General features: G+C 35.9%; 1 protein-coding gene across 1 annotated transcript in view; it reads right to left on the reverse strand.

The window, feature by feature from the left end:
- The window catches only part of LOC150095898 (uncharacterized), a 308,002-nt gene that overhangs the window by 134,715 nt on the left and 153,747 nt on the right, over positions 1 to 19,540 (reverse strand). The window contains exon 4 of the mRNA XM_090409558.1: positions 10,325 to 10,456. Coding sequence (XP_090265684.1) covers positions 10,325 to 10,456 — 132 coding nt within the window. The remainder of the gene's footprint in view (positions 1 to 10,324; positions 10,457 to 19,540) is intronic.

Raw genomic sequence — 19,540 nt, forward strand, 5'->3', positions numbered from 1 at the left:
TTCAGTAACTTGCTCAAGTTTTATAACAAGGTGACGGCTGAACTGGATAAGGGAAATGGGTTTACAGTGATACTGCTGGACCTGGCAAAGGCGTTTGACAGGATACCACATGGAATACTAATCCATAAACTACAACATATGGGAATGGATATAGGGTTGGTGAGATGGATAGGTGGTTGGTTGATGGAGAGATATCAAAGAGTAGTTTATTCAGGAGTAGAGTCCAAAAGACGGCCTGTGACTAGTGGTGTGCCGCAGGGTTCTGTTCTTGGACCACTGCTGTTTAATCTGTTCATTAACGAAATAGGGAAGGATCTAAGTGGAACAATTCATTTGTTCGCTGATGATGCAAAGTTGGGTAGGGCAATAGTGAATGCAGAAGATGTCAAAGTCTTGCAGGATGACTTAGATAGATTGGAGTTCTGGGCTAAGGAGAATGGATGTCAATTTAATGTGACAAAATGTAAGGTTATGCATTTTGGGATAAAAAGATTAGCACCAATATACCACATTGGTGGAACTGTACTCCAAGAGATTGATGAGGCCAGGGACTTGGGAGTGTTGGTGGATAGGGAGATGAAGTTTAGGGGGCACATTGCAAAAGTAGCTAAATCAGCTCATCAACTCACTTGGTTGTTGAAAAATACCTTGACGAACAGAGACAAACAAGTTATTGTACCTCTGTACCGAGCCTTGATAAGACCTCATCTCGACTACTGTGCCCAGATTTGGTCACCTCGGTTCCTTCTTGATGGGGAGGAGGTGGAGAGGATCCAGAGGCGAGTGACTAAGATGATAACAGGTCTATGGAATGAACCATATGAGAACAGGTTGAAGATTTGTGGGTTGCAGAAACTAGTTTATAGGCGGAGGAGGGGAGATATGATTGAGACATTCAAATTGCTAAAGGGATTCTATAGGATTAATTCAGAGGATATTTTTGAGATCAGGACTGGTGGTGGGAGAACTAGGGGACACCTATGGAAGCAGGGCAAGAGTGTGGTTAGCAGGGGTGTTAGAGCTGGGTTCTTTACTTTTAGAGTGGTAAATGAGTGGAATAAGCTGCCAGAGTCTGTTGTGGGTGCTATGACGGTGAACGAGTTTAAGGCAAGGTATGATAGATACTGTGAGAATGTAATCGCATAGTTGTGTGGACATGATGTTTAGGGCCTCCCTCGATGAGTCTAAGGACTCCTGGAGTTGCCCGAAATAATAATAATAATAAAAAAATAATAATCTTTTTAATTTTGTCGAACCATCTTAGTCTTGGATGTCCACCTTTCCTTTGTCCTGGATTTTAAGTGTTTCCAGGTCTTGAAATGTGGCCAAAATATTTGAGAATTCTTTCATTTACAATGACACATAGTCACCTCTTGATTTTTTAATTGACTTTTTATACTTTCATTAGACCTTTTGTCCATCCAGGAGACTCTCAACATCCTTCTCCTGCACTACATCTCAAAACACTTTATCTTGTCCAAGATTCAGCACCATAAATGAAAATCGAAAACACCAAGCTGTTGACCAGTCTTGATTTAGTGGTGATAGAAATGTTTCTGCCTTTTCATATTTTCTGCAACTGTTAACATTTTTATTTCTTCTTATTATTATTATTCCTTCCCTCCTCTTTTAACTTGCGGTGTCAAGGATTTTTCTACATTTAACTACTACTGTATTGAGGATAAGGTGGTTAGCCCTAAGCCATGAAAAACCCCCTGCCTCCATATGACACCGGCTAACTTACCATTAGCTGAAAGAGAGGAAACTGACAGGAATCGAACCCAAGTCCTTCCGATTGAAGGGCTTCATTTATACTGACTGAACTACAGAGGCTCCATTTTTATTTCTACAGTATTTTATAATTTTTCACATTCATTCATACCCTTTATTTATATTTTTCTTTATCCAATGACTGCATCATTTAGTTAATGAGTGAAAGTTTGTGAGATTCTTATACTATAATGAATGTGTTATTCCCCCTTATGTCTAACCAATATCTTTATTTCAGTAGTGGCTTAAATTAACAATAATTTTAACTATAACGCTTTGTTGGTTACATTATTCAAGGTGCGTATATTTTTGGGATTAGTGCATTGACTTTCAGTATCACTATGTTGTTGCACAAATTAATCAAGTTCAATAAAATTTAACAATATTTACTTAAACCATTAACATTTGTCCAAGGGATAATTATAAAAAATTTATATAACCAATCTTAAATTTTCCATTAATGAATTTATACAACTCGCTCTCACACATATCCTATTCATTGTTTAGAAACAATTACACATTAATTCTACCAATGAAATTTAGCTTTTTAGCTCAACATGTATAAGCTCACTTAACATTATAAATAGCTTCCTTTAATGCTACAGTCTTTTGAGTATTCCCATACAGACATTGAATGGAAGGCATCATAAACAATACAAAATTATTACTATAAAAATCCTATCTTCAAGAAAGGTAATAGAGATGACCCTAAAAAACTATAGAGGTATCAGTATACTAAATTCCTGTTACAAAATATATAACAGGATCTTAAATAACAAACTAATGAAATATTCCGAAAACTTTATTCTAGGAGTACAGAATGGATTTAGAAAAGGACGATCATGTATAGACCCAGCCTTTTGCCTAAAATTAATAATAGAGAAAAGAAGAGAATATAATTTAGAAACACATATTGCATTTATTGACTTTGAAAAAGCATTTGACAAAGTTAAAAGAAACATATTATTTAACATATTAAAAGAAAGACAAATACCAAATAATATCCTAAAAGCTATCACAAGTATATATGAAAATAATCAAATACAAATAAGATTAAATCACGAGCTATCATATACAAGAGAGATAAACCAAGGGGTCCGACAGGGATGTCCCTTCTCAGCAACTCTTTTTAATATCTACTTAAATGAAATAATAATAAAATGGAGTAAAAATTTACATCAAGGAATTAAACTTTCTCCTACAGTTAACTTAAACACTCTCCTCTTTGCTGACGACCAAATAATAATTACAAATGCTGAAGATAACTTACAGGAAGCTATTTTAAATCTAAATGAGATATCCAAAGATTATAGGATGATAATATCAATGGAAAAATAAAAAACTATGGCCTTTAAAGGACAAGATCCAGCAAGAACTAAAATAGTAACAGATAACAAGATCTTAGAACAGGTGAATTCATTTAACTACCTAGGATGTATGATCACATACGAAAATGAAAAAGGTATAAACGTAAAAATTGCAAAATATTTAAAAATAACAGGTGTAATTAACTCTATATTTAAACCAAACCTAGTTCAAAAACAAACCAGGCTAAAAGTATACAATACATTAGCCCTACCGGTCTTAATGTATGGAAGCGAAATCTGGGCAATAAAACAAAAAGACAAACAAAGATCAACAACAGCAGAAATGAAGTTTATGAGAAAAACTGCAAAGTATACCCTATTTGATCACAAAAGAAACGAAGATATTATGAAAGAATTAAACCAAGAACCAGTAATAGAAAAAATTAAAAAATATAAACATAAATGGATAGAACGCATTCAAAGAATGAAAACAGAAAGATTACCAAAACAAGCCTTAAAGTACAAGCCATTAGGAAAAAGAAAACCAGGATGTCCTCTTAAACGATTCAACGATGACTTCTAAGGCCGGAACAGGCCATGCTAGGCCTAAATCCTTGATACGCATGATGATGATGATGATAAAAATAAGAATGGGAATATATTACTTAAGTTGTCCAAGTGTAATTCCAATTTCTTTAGCATTCATGATGGATTCCGAATTCTTCTGAAATATAATTGTCACTTTAATATGCATTTTGCTGCTCAGTTCCTTATGAGTAGAACAACCACATTCTTTACCTTCCCACCAATTACTGATTCTTCTTTCCCACCGATTCTCTTCACTTTGCTGCTGACTCCCTCTATCGACAAACTTCTCCTTTTTGGCAATGACGATGACCTGGGCTGACAACAAATGCCTTTATCCTCCAATGAATGTCTTCCTTGTCGAAGAACACCCCTGTTGTTTCTCCTTCTTACTGTTGAGTCCTATGTGACGACCTTTTGTGTTCCAAAGTGACAGCTATTATACAAAATGCTTTATACACGGTGTGCATGCACATTTCCCGGGATTCACAGTGCAAACTCATGTCACAGCTCTTACATCACAAATTTGAATAACACATAATTTGCATTTTGAATACAATTGACATATTGCAAACATATTTTTCCTAAATATTAATAAATTTTCACAAACAAAACTTGTAAAAGTGAACAGGTTACATCTATGCGAGATTTTACACAATTGCACCATTGTGACCTTGCCATGGTAATTCTTCTTTTAATTTCTGGTTGATGTCTACTCTTGGTACTTATTAGCCATCCAAGGTAAACTTCATCTACCTTCTCTAAGTCAATGTTGTGGGCAAAATTATAATTTTCATCTATGGTCATGTATTTTGTTTTATCACAATTAATTCTTAAACCATATTTCAACTGTTTTAATGAGGGACTCCACTTATTCTTTACTGCTGGCAATAAGTACTGTATTGTCAGTATACCTAAGATTATTTATTTTTTTGCCTTGACCTGAGAAACCACTATCATGCCCATTAAGTGCCATTCTCATAATGTATTCTTTGTAAAGATTATATGGATCAGGGGAGAGAATGCATCTTTGTCTCACACCTTTCTCGATGTTGACCCACTGAGATGTTTTTCCATCCATCCCAGCCTGATTCCTCTCATAGAGTTGTTTTAAAAGCTGTGTCAAGTGTTCTATGAGAGGAATCAGGCTGCAGTGAAGATGGATGGATGGGAAAACATCTCAGTGGTTCAACATTGAGAAAGGTGTGAGACAAGCATGCATTCTCTCCCCTTCCATCCTTTTCCCCCAAGTGCTCCCCACCCCCGACATAGTCAAATGCTTTGGCATAATCAACGAAGCACATATACAAGGGAATATCAAATTCTTGAGCCTTTTCAACCAAGTGCCTTAGATTAGAAATTTGATCTCTGGTTCCAAGTTCTTTTCTAAAACATTCATGTTCTGCAGGAAGTTGTTGCTTGACATATTGTTTGTCTTTCTTTCTTTAATAATATACAGAAGAATTTTGCTTGCATGTGAGATCAAGGCTATATTTCTATAATTATGGCAATCCTTTTTTGTGTATTGGGTTAAAAATGGATTTACCCATCATCAGGCCAATCTCCTGTCTCCTAGATTTTATTACAAATCTTTCTGGTGATTTCGATTCCTATGGGTCCTAGTCATGTGAGAAGGTGTTTAGTTGTGACCTGGGGTTTTTCCCTTTTCTGAGTTTTTTTAGAGCTTCTTCAATCTCTTCTTTTAAAATGCAAGGTTCCTCATGGAAGTCGCTGGTGTTTTCTTTATTGAATGAGAGACTAAATATTCTTTGTATAGATTTAAGCAATAGTCTTCTTTCTGTCTATTAAAGATATTGTTGGATCAGTAAGAATACGATTGTTGACAGCTATATTTGAATACGTTGGTTTAAATTTTCTATTCAACAGCCTTATTTTGCTAAATAGGTCTTTGGTTTGATTTTAATTTGAGTGATCTTCAATTTTTCTGCATATGCTGTTGATAAAGTTGTTTTTATCTTTAATGAAAAGTTTTTGATGAGCTTGGATAACTCACTGTAGATCTGTTAATTTATTTTTAATGGTATTAATGAAAACTTTAGAGCACAAAAATGTTTTGTGCTCTAAAGATGCTGGATATAATACCAGCGAAATATCAGCAAATAAGTTAATAAATAGTACTATTTTCTTATCAGTCTGTGTTCTCATCAATACTGTCAAAAATAAATTAGCATGTATGGCGAACACATAAGCCTTTCCGTGCATTCGCTATAGATCTGCCTATCATCTTCAATTGAAAGTCCTTTTGACTTTATTTCTCTTCTTTTCTTGACTTGTTTCAGAGCTTAATTCCAAGGTATGTTAATTCTGGATTTTTTGGGCAACGTTGACTTTGCAATTTCCAGTAATATTATTTTGGTTTTATCCCAAAGTTTTTCTGGGGTCATTTCATCAGTATAATTCTCTACTTCTAGAAATTTATTTTCCACTTTAATGCTATATGTCTCAGTAATTCCTATGAAGTCTAATCTGGGCAGATAAGTTATGTTATTTGTTTTGTTTTCAAACATATTTTCATATCAATAATGAGAAGTTGGTGATCAGAGGAGCCACAATCAGCTCTTTGAAGTGCTTTAACATTTTCATCATAGACTTCCATCTTTTGTTAATAAGGATGTAATCAATTTGGTTCCTTATTCGGTCTCCAGGCAACTTTCAAGTGTATAGTTTCTGTTTGCGTTGCTCAAAGAAGGTTCTCTTTCTATACAAAAGTCGATCAGTCTTTTAACTCTTTCATTTTGGGTCCCCCATTCTATGAGATCCCAGGACTGTTTTGTTGGTCTTCCATCCTTTTTCTAACCTTTGCATTCAAATCACCCTTGATGATCAAAATGTCTCTTTTCGGTATTGTATCTATAGCTAAATTCAGATCCCTGTAGAAGAGGTCAATGGTCTCTTCCTCTGGATCACTTGTAGCAGTAAATCTGTAAGAGAGAGTGTGATTGTATTGGATTAGTCAATCCTTAAGGAAATTATTTTATCGCTGATTGGGTTGTAGCTCAACAATGATTTTATTATTATTATTATTATTATTATTATTATAAGGATGTAATCAATTTGGTTCCTTATTCAGTTTCCAGGCAACCTTCAAGTGTATAGTTTCTGTTTGTGCTGCCAAAAAAAAAAAAAAAAAAAAAAATCCAGGTCTCCTTGGAGTCAAAGGTTCATCGTTGGAGGTCGTTTTTAGGAAACACGAAGTTTATCATACCACTCCATGAACTCATTGACCGTTCCTGCTCTAACCGCTCTCTCAGGCAATGCATTCCACGGTTCAATCACCCTCCACACAAAGAAACCACTCCTCACCCTCTTGCTCACAGCTTCTTTTCGTAACTTCCATGGATGGCCCTTTGTCATCCGCCATTCCACCAAGCGAAAGAACTCTCCCAATGTCTACCCTGTAACTGCCTCTCACCAGTTTAAAAGTCTCGATCATATCACCTTTCCTTCTTCTATCCACCAAACTCTGCAGTCCACATTCCCTCAGTCGATCCTCGTAACTAACATTGTATAGTCCTGAAACCATCTATTGTCCACCTCTGTACCCTTTCCACAGTTAATTTATCCCCTTCACATCCTGGGGACCTGGTCTGATCAGGGTCTTATACAATGGAATGATAACCCTTTTTATCTCTGCAGGTCAACGTCCTTCTCAGTATCCAGCAATCATCTGGGTTACCTTCACCACCTTTGCAATATGCTCCCTGAATTTCAGTCTTCTATTAATCATCAACCCCCCCAATCTCTTGTGTCCCCTACTTCCTTCAGTATAGCTCCTCCAATCGAGTATGCATCCTCCCATCGATGGATCCCAAACTTCAAGACTTTACATTTTGTTGCATTAAACTTTTACCCCATTTATTTGCCCATCTGTCTAGTTTATTCAAATCCTCTTGAAGGATGCCACATCTGCACTATTACTGATAACCCTTCCTAGCTTCACATCATCTGCAAACAACTGAACATTCCCTTGCAATCCATTTACAATGTCATTGATATAAAGGTTGAACAATACAGGTCCCAGTACTGAGCCCTGTGGAACACCACTTGTAACCTTCTACCTCCTTGATATTGCCCAACCATACACAACTCTCTGATACCTATCAGAAAGCCAATCCTGAATCCAGTTGACTAACCCGACATCTAAACCCATGTGTTACAACTTAAATATCAGCTTATGTGGCACCCTGTCAAATGCCTTTGCAAAATCTGAAAAAATGGCAGTGTATGCCTTTCCCTCATCAATTGCTCTTGTCACTTTATTATAAAAGGTAATAAACTTTGCTTAATAACATTACGCATCCATTTGACTCCTACTCTATTTATTCTTTGAACTCTTGGGACACATTCTGATATCACATCATTTAAGTATTGTTTAAATTTTTCCCATCCAGCAACTGATCCCATTCCAATGAACTCAGTATACTTCTCAGTTGGTCATAATGTCCTGCTTTGTAGTTCAGCATGTTACCTTTTCTGAATGGAACATTCATAAACTTAGTCACTTCCCAAGTGAGTACTGCATTATCACTGTGACCAACTGGAGGAAGAATAGTTACATCTTTAACTGAAACGCCCTCTGACACTATAATCAAATCTAATACTCTTTGACCTTGAGTTCCTTCTGTCACATGCTGCTTCAGGAAGTTGTCCCACAACAGCTTGATAAATGCATTTTCATTCTTCTCATGAGATTTTACTGCTATCCAATCAATATTTGGATAATTAAAGTCTCCCGTTATGATTACTCTTTTCACACTCATCTTTTCTATTTGGTGATGCATTTCTTCATCACCAGCAACCGATCCACCAGGTCTGTAACAACACCCCACCATGTAATTTGTCTTGTTAGATTCCCCCTCACACCAGATGGTTTCAAACTCACTGCCACATGAAATATTGTTAGTAATATTACTACATAGGTCTCAACTCTAACTGGATTTAAGTCATCCAATATCATTAGCAGCATGCCCCCTCCTCTCCTATCCACTCTATCCTTCCTAAAAATACTGTACCCATGACACTCGATACCAGTTAGTAGGTCCGATTCTGATAGCCAGGTCTCACTAATTCCTACAATCTGAGGTTGCAACATATTGACTAAGGCAACAAACTCTACCCCTTTGTTTCTGATACTCCTAGCATTCGTGTACAGACATAATAATCTACCATTGTCATGGGAGGATAGTATAATTGTTTCCCTTGCCTTATCTACAACAGAGCTATTGCCAATAATAGCAAATAGCTCTCCGGACATGAGCCCTTTGATGATATTGCACATTTCCTGGTTCAAGCCATTACTGGAATGTGCTATTGTCCACTTCAAGGGGATCTCCCTTAGTCTGGCTTCTAGCCAAATGAGACCTGACAGCTTGGGTGGCCTGCTGGTTGCTAAGCAGCCATCAGTATAACTCTCTGGGTTGCCAGAGCATGCAAATCTTCTCACCATGTCAAGGCGTAGCCTGTTATATCTGTTTTACTTTTCTTTAAATTCATTCACAGTAATGGCATGTACAACAGACTCTGGCAAACTATTCCATTCATTCACTACTGTCTAAGCTAAAATAAATCTAGTCCTCACACCCTTGATAACCACACTCTTGCTCAATTTCCAAAGATGATCCTTCATTCACCCACCATTAGAGCTATTCTGAATACTTTCCTCTGTATTAATTCTGTAAAAACCCTTCAGTAATTTGTATGTCTCAATCATACTACCCCCTTTTCTGCCTGTCACCAAATTTCTGTAACATACAAATTTTCAACCAATCCTCCTAAAGTGCATGAGGTGAGAGTAGAAAGGAAATTGATGATTTTTATAAGATCCTAACAAAACACGGTTTCCACATGTAGACTATTCAGATTTTTTTGGAAGTATACAGAAAGTGGAACTACATTATCAAGGCTGAAATGTTAGCTGTTAGAGAATAAAAATTAAAGTTTTGTAATTCTTTTTATATGAATTCCATCTATGAAACATGTAAACCTATTACAAGTTTACATGATAAAGATTATGTAATCTAGGAAACTTGCTGCCACATGAAATATTATTAGTAGTATTACTACATTCATAGGTCTCAACTCTAACTGGATTTAAGTCATCCAATATCATTAGCAGCATGCCCACTCCTAGAGACCAAACATGGCATTTTTTTCCAAGTCCCTCCCAGCCTTCAATAAGCATTTCTTCAATAAGAAACTACCACTTTTGTTTAAAGTAGTAGTAGCACAATGGGTGATGAATATCATCTGCTAGCTAAAGACATTAGCAACTATCCATGCCACAGCAGGATTAGAATCCACAGCTTGTTGGTCAGAAAGAGAGTAGAAACACTATCCACACAGCCAACAGTGCCAGCATATTACAGAATTTGAAAAATGACTAAAAATAATATTTTAGTATAAATAAAAAAAATGGAATGGGTCAGAAGAAACCTAGTCATTCTTGCCAAGGATGACTAGGTAAGCATTCATAGAAATTAAGTGCCATGAACATGGAAGTGAAAAACAGATTTTTCTTCTCATTTCCAGAAGCTGATAAAGGGAGAGATAAGTTAATAAATGAATGAATCTAAGGAAAAAATACAATAGACATTGTGTAAGCTAGAGTAATGCTAATATTTCAAATAAATATAAATCCTCACCTTTCTACCAGGTGGTCCAGCAGGGCCAGGGGGACCTGGAGGTCCAGGAGGCCCTTCTATAAAGCCTGTTGGAAAAGCATTGCCATCTAAAGTAGTGGTCAAACCTCGTTCACCCTTTTCTCCTTTTTCACCCTATATAAAAATAAGAATAATATATTATTAGTGGTTTTTAATTTTTATATATATTCTTTGTCAATAAAAACTGTGATTGAGAAGATCTACAAATCTGCAATCAAATAACACACACACACACACACACACACACACACACACACACACACACACACACACACACACACACACACACACACACACATATATATATATTCATATATATATATATATATATATGAATTAGATCTGCACATGTAATAATACTTTATACATTTATAAGGAAAACAAATGCATGTGATTCATAGATTATGATAGGCATATTCAAGTAAGAAACTGATTAAGTTTATAAAAAAAAAAAAAGAAAAATCAAATCTTCAGAAGACTTCATCCCTAAATGTGGTTGAGAGGATCTACAAATCTGCAATCAAATAACATATATATATATATATACATATATGAATTAGATCTGCACATGTAATAATACTTTATACATTTTGTATGAAGTATTATTACAAGAAGTTGCTTGTTTTATAAGGAAAACAAATGCATGTGATTCATAGATTATGATAGGCATATTTAAGTAAGAAACTGATTAAGTTTATAAAACAAGCAACTGCTTTCACAATAAGGAAAGACACTCAGTTTACAGTTATCTCAAGCAAACAAATATGATGTTGGAAGTTTTTTCACTTGGTTAGACTATAAATTATATATTTAGTTTAATCCTTTATCCAAGTGTAAGCCAACAAAGTTTGTGCCTGAAGTATCTTCAGGACTGGGGCAACTCGTGGTAAAGGTGGTTCAAGTTCTCATCACTTGCCTTGGTATCTCCCATAATGCAAAGCACATCTCCTTGCAGACATATATAATGCTATGCAAGGGAAGGGTCACTACCCAGACCGGTTTCGACCTTTATTGAGGTCTCATCAGTGGGAGCCAGACCCAGTGGTAATGGTGATACCAAGTTGGAACTAATGGAGAAGTCATATTTACCTATACAAGTTGCCAAAAGGTGTCACACCTTATTATTAAATTACTCTGGGTAGTGGCCTTTCCCTTAATGCATAGCATTATACATGTCTGCAAGGAGATGTGCTTTGTATTATGGGAGATACTAAGGCAAGTGATGAGAACTTATACCACCTTTACCACAAGTTGCCCCAGTCCTGAAGATACTTCAGGCACAAACTTTGTTTGTTTACACTTGGATAAAGGATTAAACTAAATATATAATTTACAAACAAATATGAAGGTGTTGAAGTGCTCTAATAGAAGATGCAGGAATTTTATCTCCTCCTTTTAGACATATACACACACACAATACACCCCCTTGAAAAAAAAAAAAAATATATATATATATATATATATATATTCTGGATTAAACTGTTAACAATAAAAATCATTTCGAAATGAATAAATGTAATCTAACTTTTGCTGATTTAAGGGTCTTAATCTTGAGTTAAATAAAACACTATTCTAATCAAATATGTTTAACAAAGGAGTTTTACTTTTTCTGAATTTGGAATAAAAAAAAAAAAAACATTTTAAACTCTGGATAAAATCAGTATTATGAAGTTATGAGGCTGAAGCAGATGGATAAGATAGTGGTCACTAGACAGAGAAGCACTGTATTTTTATTTTATATTGTTTCTGTGAAATTTCTAGCCACAGAAAAAGTTGTTACATAAAAAAATGCATAGATATGCTGTTTTATATACATAGGACTATATAACAATCCCTGTTTCCTAATCACTTGGTTCTAGTATGTCTTGCATCATACATCATGAAACAGTTATAATTATCAAGAAATCGCATAAAAAACATCTTAAGTTAACTGACCCTTGAATGAGTTGGTGTGTAGTGTCTTTTAGTAGCATCACACAATTGTACTTTCAGTTGTTCAACTCTTTAATTATCTGGCTAGAAATCATTTCCTGCTGTGGTTAGATAATCTGATGGATGGTTGTGTATGCATGAACACACACACACACATATATATATATATATACACACATATATTTATTAATTAATTTATTATTAAATATAGCAATCTTATGTACACAAGATCGGCCAGATTAATTACACTGGATTTCTCTGCATTCAGGCAGAGGTTATATAAATACTAATTATTAAATGTAACATTTACAAAATTGGTGAAAATTACAAAATCAATACTGAAAAAAGAGAGCCAAAAGGCTTCACTTCGGCAATGCAAAATTATTCAAATTAAGTGGATACTGAATCCAATATTATTTGATAGCCGAATATAGAAACTACAAGAGTTTCATGCCGAATATAGAGACTATAAAAGTTTCGGCAGATACAAACGTATGCCAATGTTTCACGACAGAGCAACTCGTAGTAAAGGTGGAGCAAGCCCCAATCACTGTCCTTAGTATTTTCCCATAATGTATAATGTAAAACACATCTCCCAAACCACACTACCCAAGACCGGTTTCAACCTGTTTTGAGGTCTCGTCAGTGGGAGCTAGACCAAGAATACTCAGGATGAAGTGATGCAGAACTTGCACTTTACGATACGAGTTGCTAAAAAAAAAGGTGTCACATTACAAAACACCAAAAATTACTGAAAAAGAGAGCCAAAAGGCTTCTCTTTGGCAATGAAAAATTATTCAAATAAAGTGGATATTGAATCCAACATTATTTCATAGCCAAATATAGAAACTACAAGAGTTTCATGCCGAATATGGAGACTATAAAAGTTTCGGCGGACACAAGCATACACCAACCTTTCATGACAGGGCAACTCGTAGTAAAGGTGGAGCAAGCTCCAATCACGGTCCTTAGTATTTTCCCATAATGTAAAACACATCTCCTCAAGATGTATGATGCTATACATTATGGGAAGAGGTCACTACCCAGACCGGTTTGACCTTTTTTTGAGGTCTCGTCAGTGGGAGCTAGATCAAGAATACTCAAGAATACCGGTAACTACCTCCCACCATACATTATGGGTTGAGGTAGTTACCTTCCCTAAGGGGAGGTAACCAAGGACAGTGATCGGAGCTTGCACTACCTTTATTATGAGTTGCCCTGTCATCAAAGGTTGCTGTACACTTGTATCCGTCGAAACTTTTATAGTCTCCATATTCGACATGAAATTCTTGAAGTTTCTATATTTGGCTATGAAATAACGTTGGATTCAATATCCATTTAATTTGTAGAAAATCAATTTTTTGGATCAGTTCTTTGCTTGGCTCTAGGCCATTAAAATTCAGGAAAATCTCTACGTCCCTCTTTTCAGGGGGAGGGGAATTGCACCGCTGCTATGTTGGAAACTGGACTGTGATACTGCTCAGTAAGGAATTGGCAGAAAAGAACAGGGGGTGTTGTTTTCACAGAGGTGACGATGATGCTTGCAGAGAAGATGGCTTCTCACCTTTTCATTAAAAGCTGCGATTAGGTGGTCAGTAGCTTCTGTATGTGAAGCTATATTTCTGTCTTTTTTGGTCTGTCAGAGATAGAAGTTATATATTATTGCTTTCCCAGATAGTAACGAACTGGGTGGTCTATAGAGCATGTATGGACAAGGTTGAAGTATTCTTCCTCTAAGTTGCAGCCTGCTGCAGGATAGAGTTGCAATTTACTAAGATGAATGAATCAGTCTGTTGTTTACAGTACATTTCAGGTAGATGTGATAAACTGTTCAATAGAGATGAAAAGGTGTCTATCATATCTCCTCTTTTCTTGGTAAATTGCAACTCTATCCTGCAGCAGGCTGCAACTTAGAGGAAGATCTTCTTCTTTCACTACGCGTTATTCCTGCTTCCTATGCAGGGTCCGCGTGTTACTTACATGCGACTTCTTGTTAGTACCATTCCCAACCGACCTGTCACCTAGCCTGCCACTGGGGGGGGGGGTATATATTTTTGGCTGTAGTAGCGTATGTTCACGAGGTTGGTTTGCCTGCTTGCGGGATGAAAATTGCCAGATAAACTGGAGGAAAAAATCCTACTGTCCGCGCCCAAGACCGGCTAACTTAGCTATGGCTGAGGAAGATCCTCAAATTCCTCACGTCTTCGATGGGAATCGAACCTGGGACACTCCTTCCCCAGTCATATGGTTGCGAAGCGCAACGCCATTAGGCTAACCGCACAGACTACCACAAAGTGTAATACCTTGCATTTATTAATATTAAAACTACAATCCTACTCGCATGTCCAACTTAAAAATCTATTCAAATCTTGCAGTAGCGAATTAACATCAGAAATACTAATAATAATTCTACCTAACTTTGCATCATCATCATCAGCAAACATTTGAAGATCTCCAGTCAATTCACATGACATACCATTAACAAATACATTAAACAGCAGGGGTCCAAAAACAGAAACACCGAGGAGCACTACTGCACACCTTCCTTTTTTCGAAACACTGCTCCATCATACACAACTTGCTGGTATCTTTCAGAAAGCTAACAATCCATCTAATCAATCTGTTATCTAATCCCATCTTCTGTAGCTCATACATCAATATGTCATGCAGTATTATTTCAAAATATCTTTGAAAGTACAAGGAAATCACTATATGTGAATCTGCTTTATCTAACACATTTGTCACCTTATCATTAAATATAAGCAGATTGCTAAAAGACCTGTCCTTCACAGACCTATGTTGACCATAACAGAGAATCTTATGTCCATCAACCCAATCCTGTATTCTGTTTCTAACCAATTTCTCAAATACTTTGACCAGAACTGCAGACGATATGCAGACCGGTTTATAATTGGAAACTTCTGTCCTAGAACCATGCTTGTAGAGAGATATTATTTTTCCTCCTTTCCACTCGTTAGGAATCATCCCCATTAGCCCCCCCCCCCCTTACAGGTTCAAATCCTGTCGCTGTGCTAATTTGTTTATCTCTTTGTAAAGAGACTGTGCCACTTTGCTAATTTTATTCGCATTTTGTTTGTGTGTTCACACGTGATGTATCCTTACAGATATACTTTATTATTTTCAAACTGAGTGTTAAGTAAATATACAAGAGATCAATCTGATTCATGCAGACTTTTAACTTATTTTTTTTTTAAATCCACAAAATGATTGACTCAAGACCAAATATTAAAAATATATATTTAATGAAATGAAACAATATACACAGATAATATATTTAAATTAATAACTATAAAACTCATTGGATTCATGACCTTCTAAATAAAATATAGTACTGATATCTCCTTTATCTTGAAAGGATAAATTCCTTCACTCACTGACTCATTCTATTACTGGTCTGTTTAACTTGTAATTAATCAATCTACTAGACTGAACATTTTGTTTCTCACAACAAATTCCTACAAAAATAATGTCTTCATTAGGGTTTCCTTCCATGATTAAAGGCCTAAGTGCTAGGAGAAACTCATGTTAGAGGCTTAATGGATAAAACAGCACTGAGAAAGGATTACAATAATATTTAATTTATTTAATTCTTCCAATATTTCATATCAGTCACTGAGACATCATTTCGTAACACACACAAAAGTAACACCAAACTAAGTGAAACATGTGGACGAAAGACTAGAGTCCTAACTAGGTGAAATGTTCTCTGTGGGCAGCCTACTATAAAAAGTATACTAGGGAAGTTTTTTGGAAGTTTAATGCAATCATATTTATTCAAATTAGACTGATTTCTGAGTGCAGTCCAGACTTTCTCTTCTAAATTTACTGAAATGGAGAATGCTGGCCTTTTTCAAATTTATTTTATGAGAAGCATTCAAAGCATGTTCTGCAAGGCCCAGTTGACTATAATCGTGTGGCTGCAAATGTACCTTTTATGATCTTCTATGTGGATGTTGGCTGATCTTCCTGTCTGTACATAGTTGGCAAACTGCAGGAGCAGGGTACTCTATGTACTTCAGGAACTGAGGAAGGAGGGATTTGGTCTTTAGGAGTGGATAAAGTAGCTAGTTTCTAGTAAGGCTTGAAAGCCATACAGATGGTGTATTTCTTTAAAATTTTGCCTATTTTTTGTTAAGTGCCTTTGGGATAATGACAATATTAATAAAATCTTTCTGATGAGAAGGTCAAGGGGAAAAAATTTATTATTATTATTATTGTTATTTTTTTTTGATATTGTGGGAACTGTAGCCATTAGATAAAAAGGAATAGTGTATTTCTGCTGCAAAAGAGTACTCATTGCAACAAACGTTATAGGCTCTATTGGTTTGTGTTTTAATGATACCATATTGCTGGGGGAAGGGAGAGTTGATGGGAAAGTTTGTGAATATATCAGCCTGTGTGGGTGGGCTTTCTGTATACTAAAAAGGACAGGTTACTATTAGGTAGGCCTATTACTAAAGTGTCTAGAAAGACTAAACTACACCCTCTGTCCAAAAAGAAACCAAACTTTTGAAAATAGAAGAAACTAGTGGCACCACCTGTTGTATCTTTTGTTGTCAAAAGTGGCAACCTTCATTAATGTTGTGTCAACTGTTTATGACAACTATAGTGCCAAGAGTGACAGTGTGTTTTGACGAACAGTCGGAAAATGAGTTTCAAACAGAGAGCTGTGATTGACTTTTGTGTTAAACTTAGGTAAAAATTTTACCGAAACGCATCAAATGCTTCAAAAAGCACACAGTGATGATTGCTTATCCAATACTCAAGTTTACAAGTGGGGTTTAAACGATTTCAAAGTGGTCACGAGACACTTGAAAATGACAACAAGCCGGGCTGTCCAAAAACTGGACTGAGCAAAGTTAAAATCAAAAAGTGCGTGATTTCATCAAACAAAACCCGAAATCATCCATGAGATTGATTGAAGATGAATTGGGGATTCCAAAATCAACTGTGCACAACATTTTGACCAAGAATTTGGGCCTTCGTAAATTGATTTCGCGATTTGTTCCCCACAAGTTGACTGACGACCAAAAAAAATGTATCGAATTGAACACTGCAAAGACCTCATTAAAACCACTCGTAAGGACGCAAACTTTCTTGAAACGATCATTACTGGTGACAAAACATGTTTTGAGTATGAGCCCAAAACAAAGCGCAAGAGTGCTGAGTGGAGAACACCAGAAGAAGAGCATCCGAAAAAAAGTCGCTTGGAGAAGTCAAAAGTAAAGGCAACTGATTTGTTTCTATGATCCACAAAGAATTCGTTCTGCCTGGCCAAATGGTCAATGGTGAGTTTTAACCTTCCAAATGGCCAGGACGTCTATAGACGTCCAACTAAAGCTGGATATGATTCAGCCCACCTGTTTAACCACCTCACCGGCCATTATGGATCAAATACGGATATGCATACGCTTCTTATCCATCACATATTTCAATGCAATATCAATGGTATTAAAATTTTAATATGCACTTCGCATCCATGATAAACTTGACGTCTATAGACGTCTTGGCCGGTAGCGTGGTTAAAGAACCAGGATAAGAAGTGCAATTTGACCATCCTGTCCATTAGAAGGTGTGATAAACTCTCACGCTGAAGAGAACGGTTAATTGGATTATATCATGTTCGTAGCAACCTCTCAGTTGCCTATAACAAGAAACGCACATCCTTGTTCTATGCTGGTTAACTGGATTTTAGTTATATAGGATAGACTAAAAATAGAGAAATTATTTATATTTTTGTTTTCTCTTTTTATTGTACAATACAATTTTAATTTCTGGACAAAATTAAGGTCTTGCATAATTTCTTCACTTAAATATTGCCTTACCTTGGAGAACCAATTTCATTTTTAATTTTTTTGCGCTAATTTTTTTCTAATCGCTTACTAGACAAAACATTATTCTTTTATTCTCGAAGAAATTAATTCATGATAATTATTTGAACTATCCTTTTAAAAAAAGAAAAGAAAACCGGCTGCCGACGTTCCAGATTATATTATTTTTATTTTTGTACAAAACCACAGATTTCCTTTAGGACACGCTGGAGCAACTTTGCTTTATAGAGAATAACATGAAATTCTTTAATCATATCACTGAATGTTTTCTTTATATTATATAGTAATCTACTGTTCTTTGTACTTTCACTTTCTTGGTTTCCCTGTATAATTGGTCATTACAAAATGGAATTAACAGTTATAGATATTTACTGCATAATTCAGATATTTTATTCTCCAATTTTTAAAGTACGCAATACATTTGCTTATTTTTATCATTCAAAATATGTATATCAAATGCATCAAATGTGAGATTTCATTTCCTTTCACAATAGAAATGAACTTTATTTCGACTTTGATAGCATCACCCCCCCCCCTCCCGTTGCAACATTACCAGACACCCGAAAGCTGTTATGAAACATAAGTAGTTTTTCTTTCATTCGTGATTTTTCCATAATAATTGTTCCACATAGCGTTTAATTTTTTTGACACAGAAACTAAGTTTTGATTATTATAAATTTGCAAATTATAAATAAGAAAATATACATATTATTTCCCTATTGTTATAAATCAGGAAGTTATGTGACGTTGGCTAATAGGGGAAATTAATATTTAAAAAAATGGAGCCTGTGTAGCTCAGTGGATGTGGCGTTTGCCAACCACGGCGCTTGGCCGCACGAAGGAAGACTTGGTTTCGAGTCTAGTCGGCGACTAGAGGAAATTTTTCTAAGCCTTTTTTCGACCGGTTCCCGAGTTAGTCGATCTCTGGCACGGGCAAGCAGGTTTTTCCTCCCGGAAACTCGGGTTTTTCGTCCTGTAAACTCAAGAAAATCGACCGTAGAACCCACATTATTTCAAACATTAAATATATTGTGTTAGGGTTAGGGACCACGAGATGGCGGCACATTTGAGCCGTCTCTCTTCACTGCGTACCGCTTAATTAGTGATAGCTTTGGGCCATCTGTCTCTGATTGGGTACCAGTGGAGATTGAACTGCCCACTCAGTCTCCAAAAGTTAGATAGGGCTAAATGGCCTCGCCTACTCCCCGTATACGGGAATAAAAAGGCGTTAGCTGATTAGCTGATATTTAAAATGTAGGATGACATTAAAAATGGCATCCTACAAATGCAATATCAGAATATGCTTCGAATGTCTGCTAATCAATCAGAAAGATGGAAAAACAGAACAAGGAATTTCTGCCAGTAAAATATTCAGTTATTGCATGAGGTACTTTAGTGTGCTGCCTTCTGGGCA

This window comes from Typopeltis vanoorti, chromosome 19 (genome assembly GCF_054136105.1).
Source record: "Typopeltis vanoorti isolate ZY-2024b chromosome 19, IOZ_Tvanoo_1.0, whole genome shotgun sequence".
In the NCBI taxonomy this organism is placed as follows: Eukaryota; Metazoa; Arthropoda; class Arachnida; order Uropygi; family Thelyphonidae; genus Typopeltis; species Typopeltis vanoorti.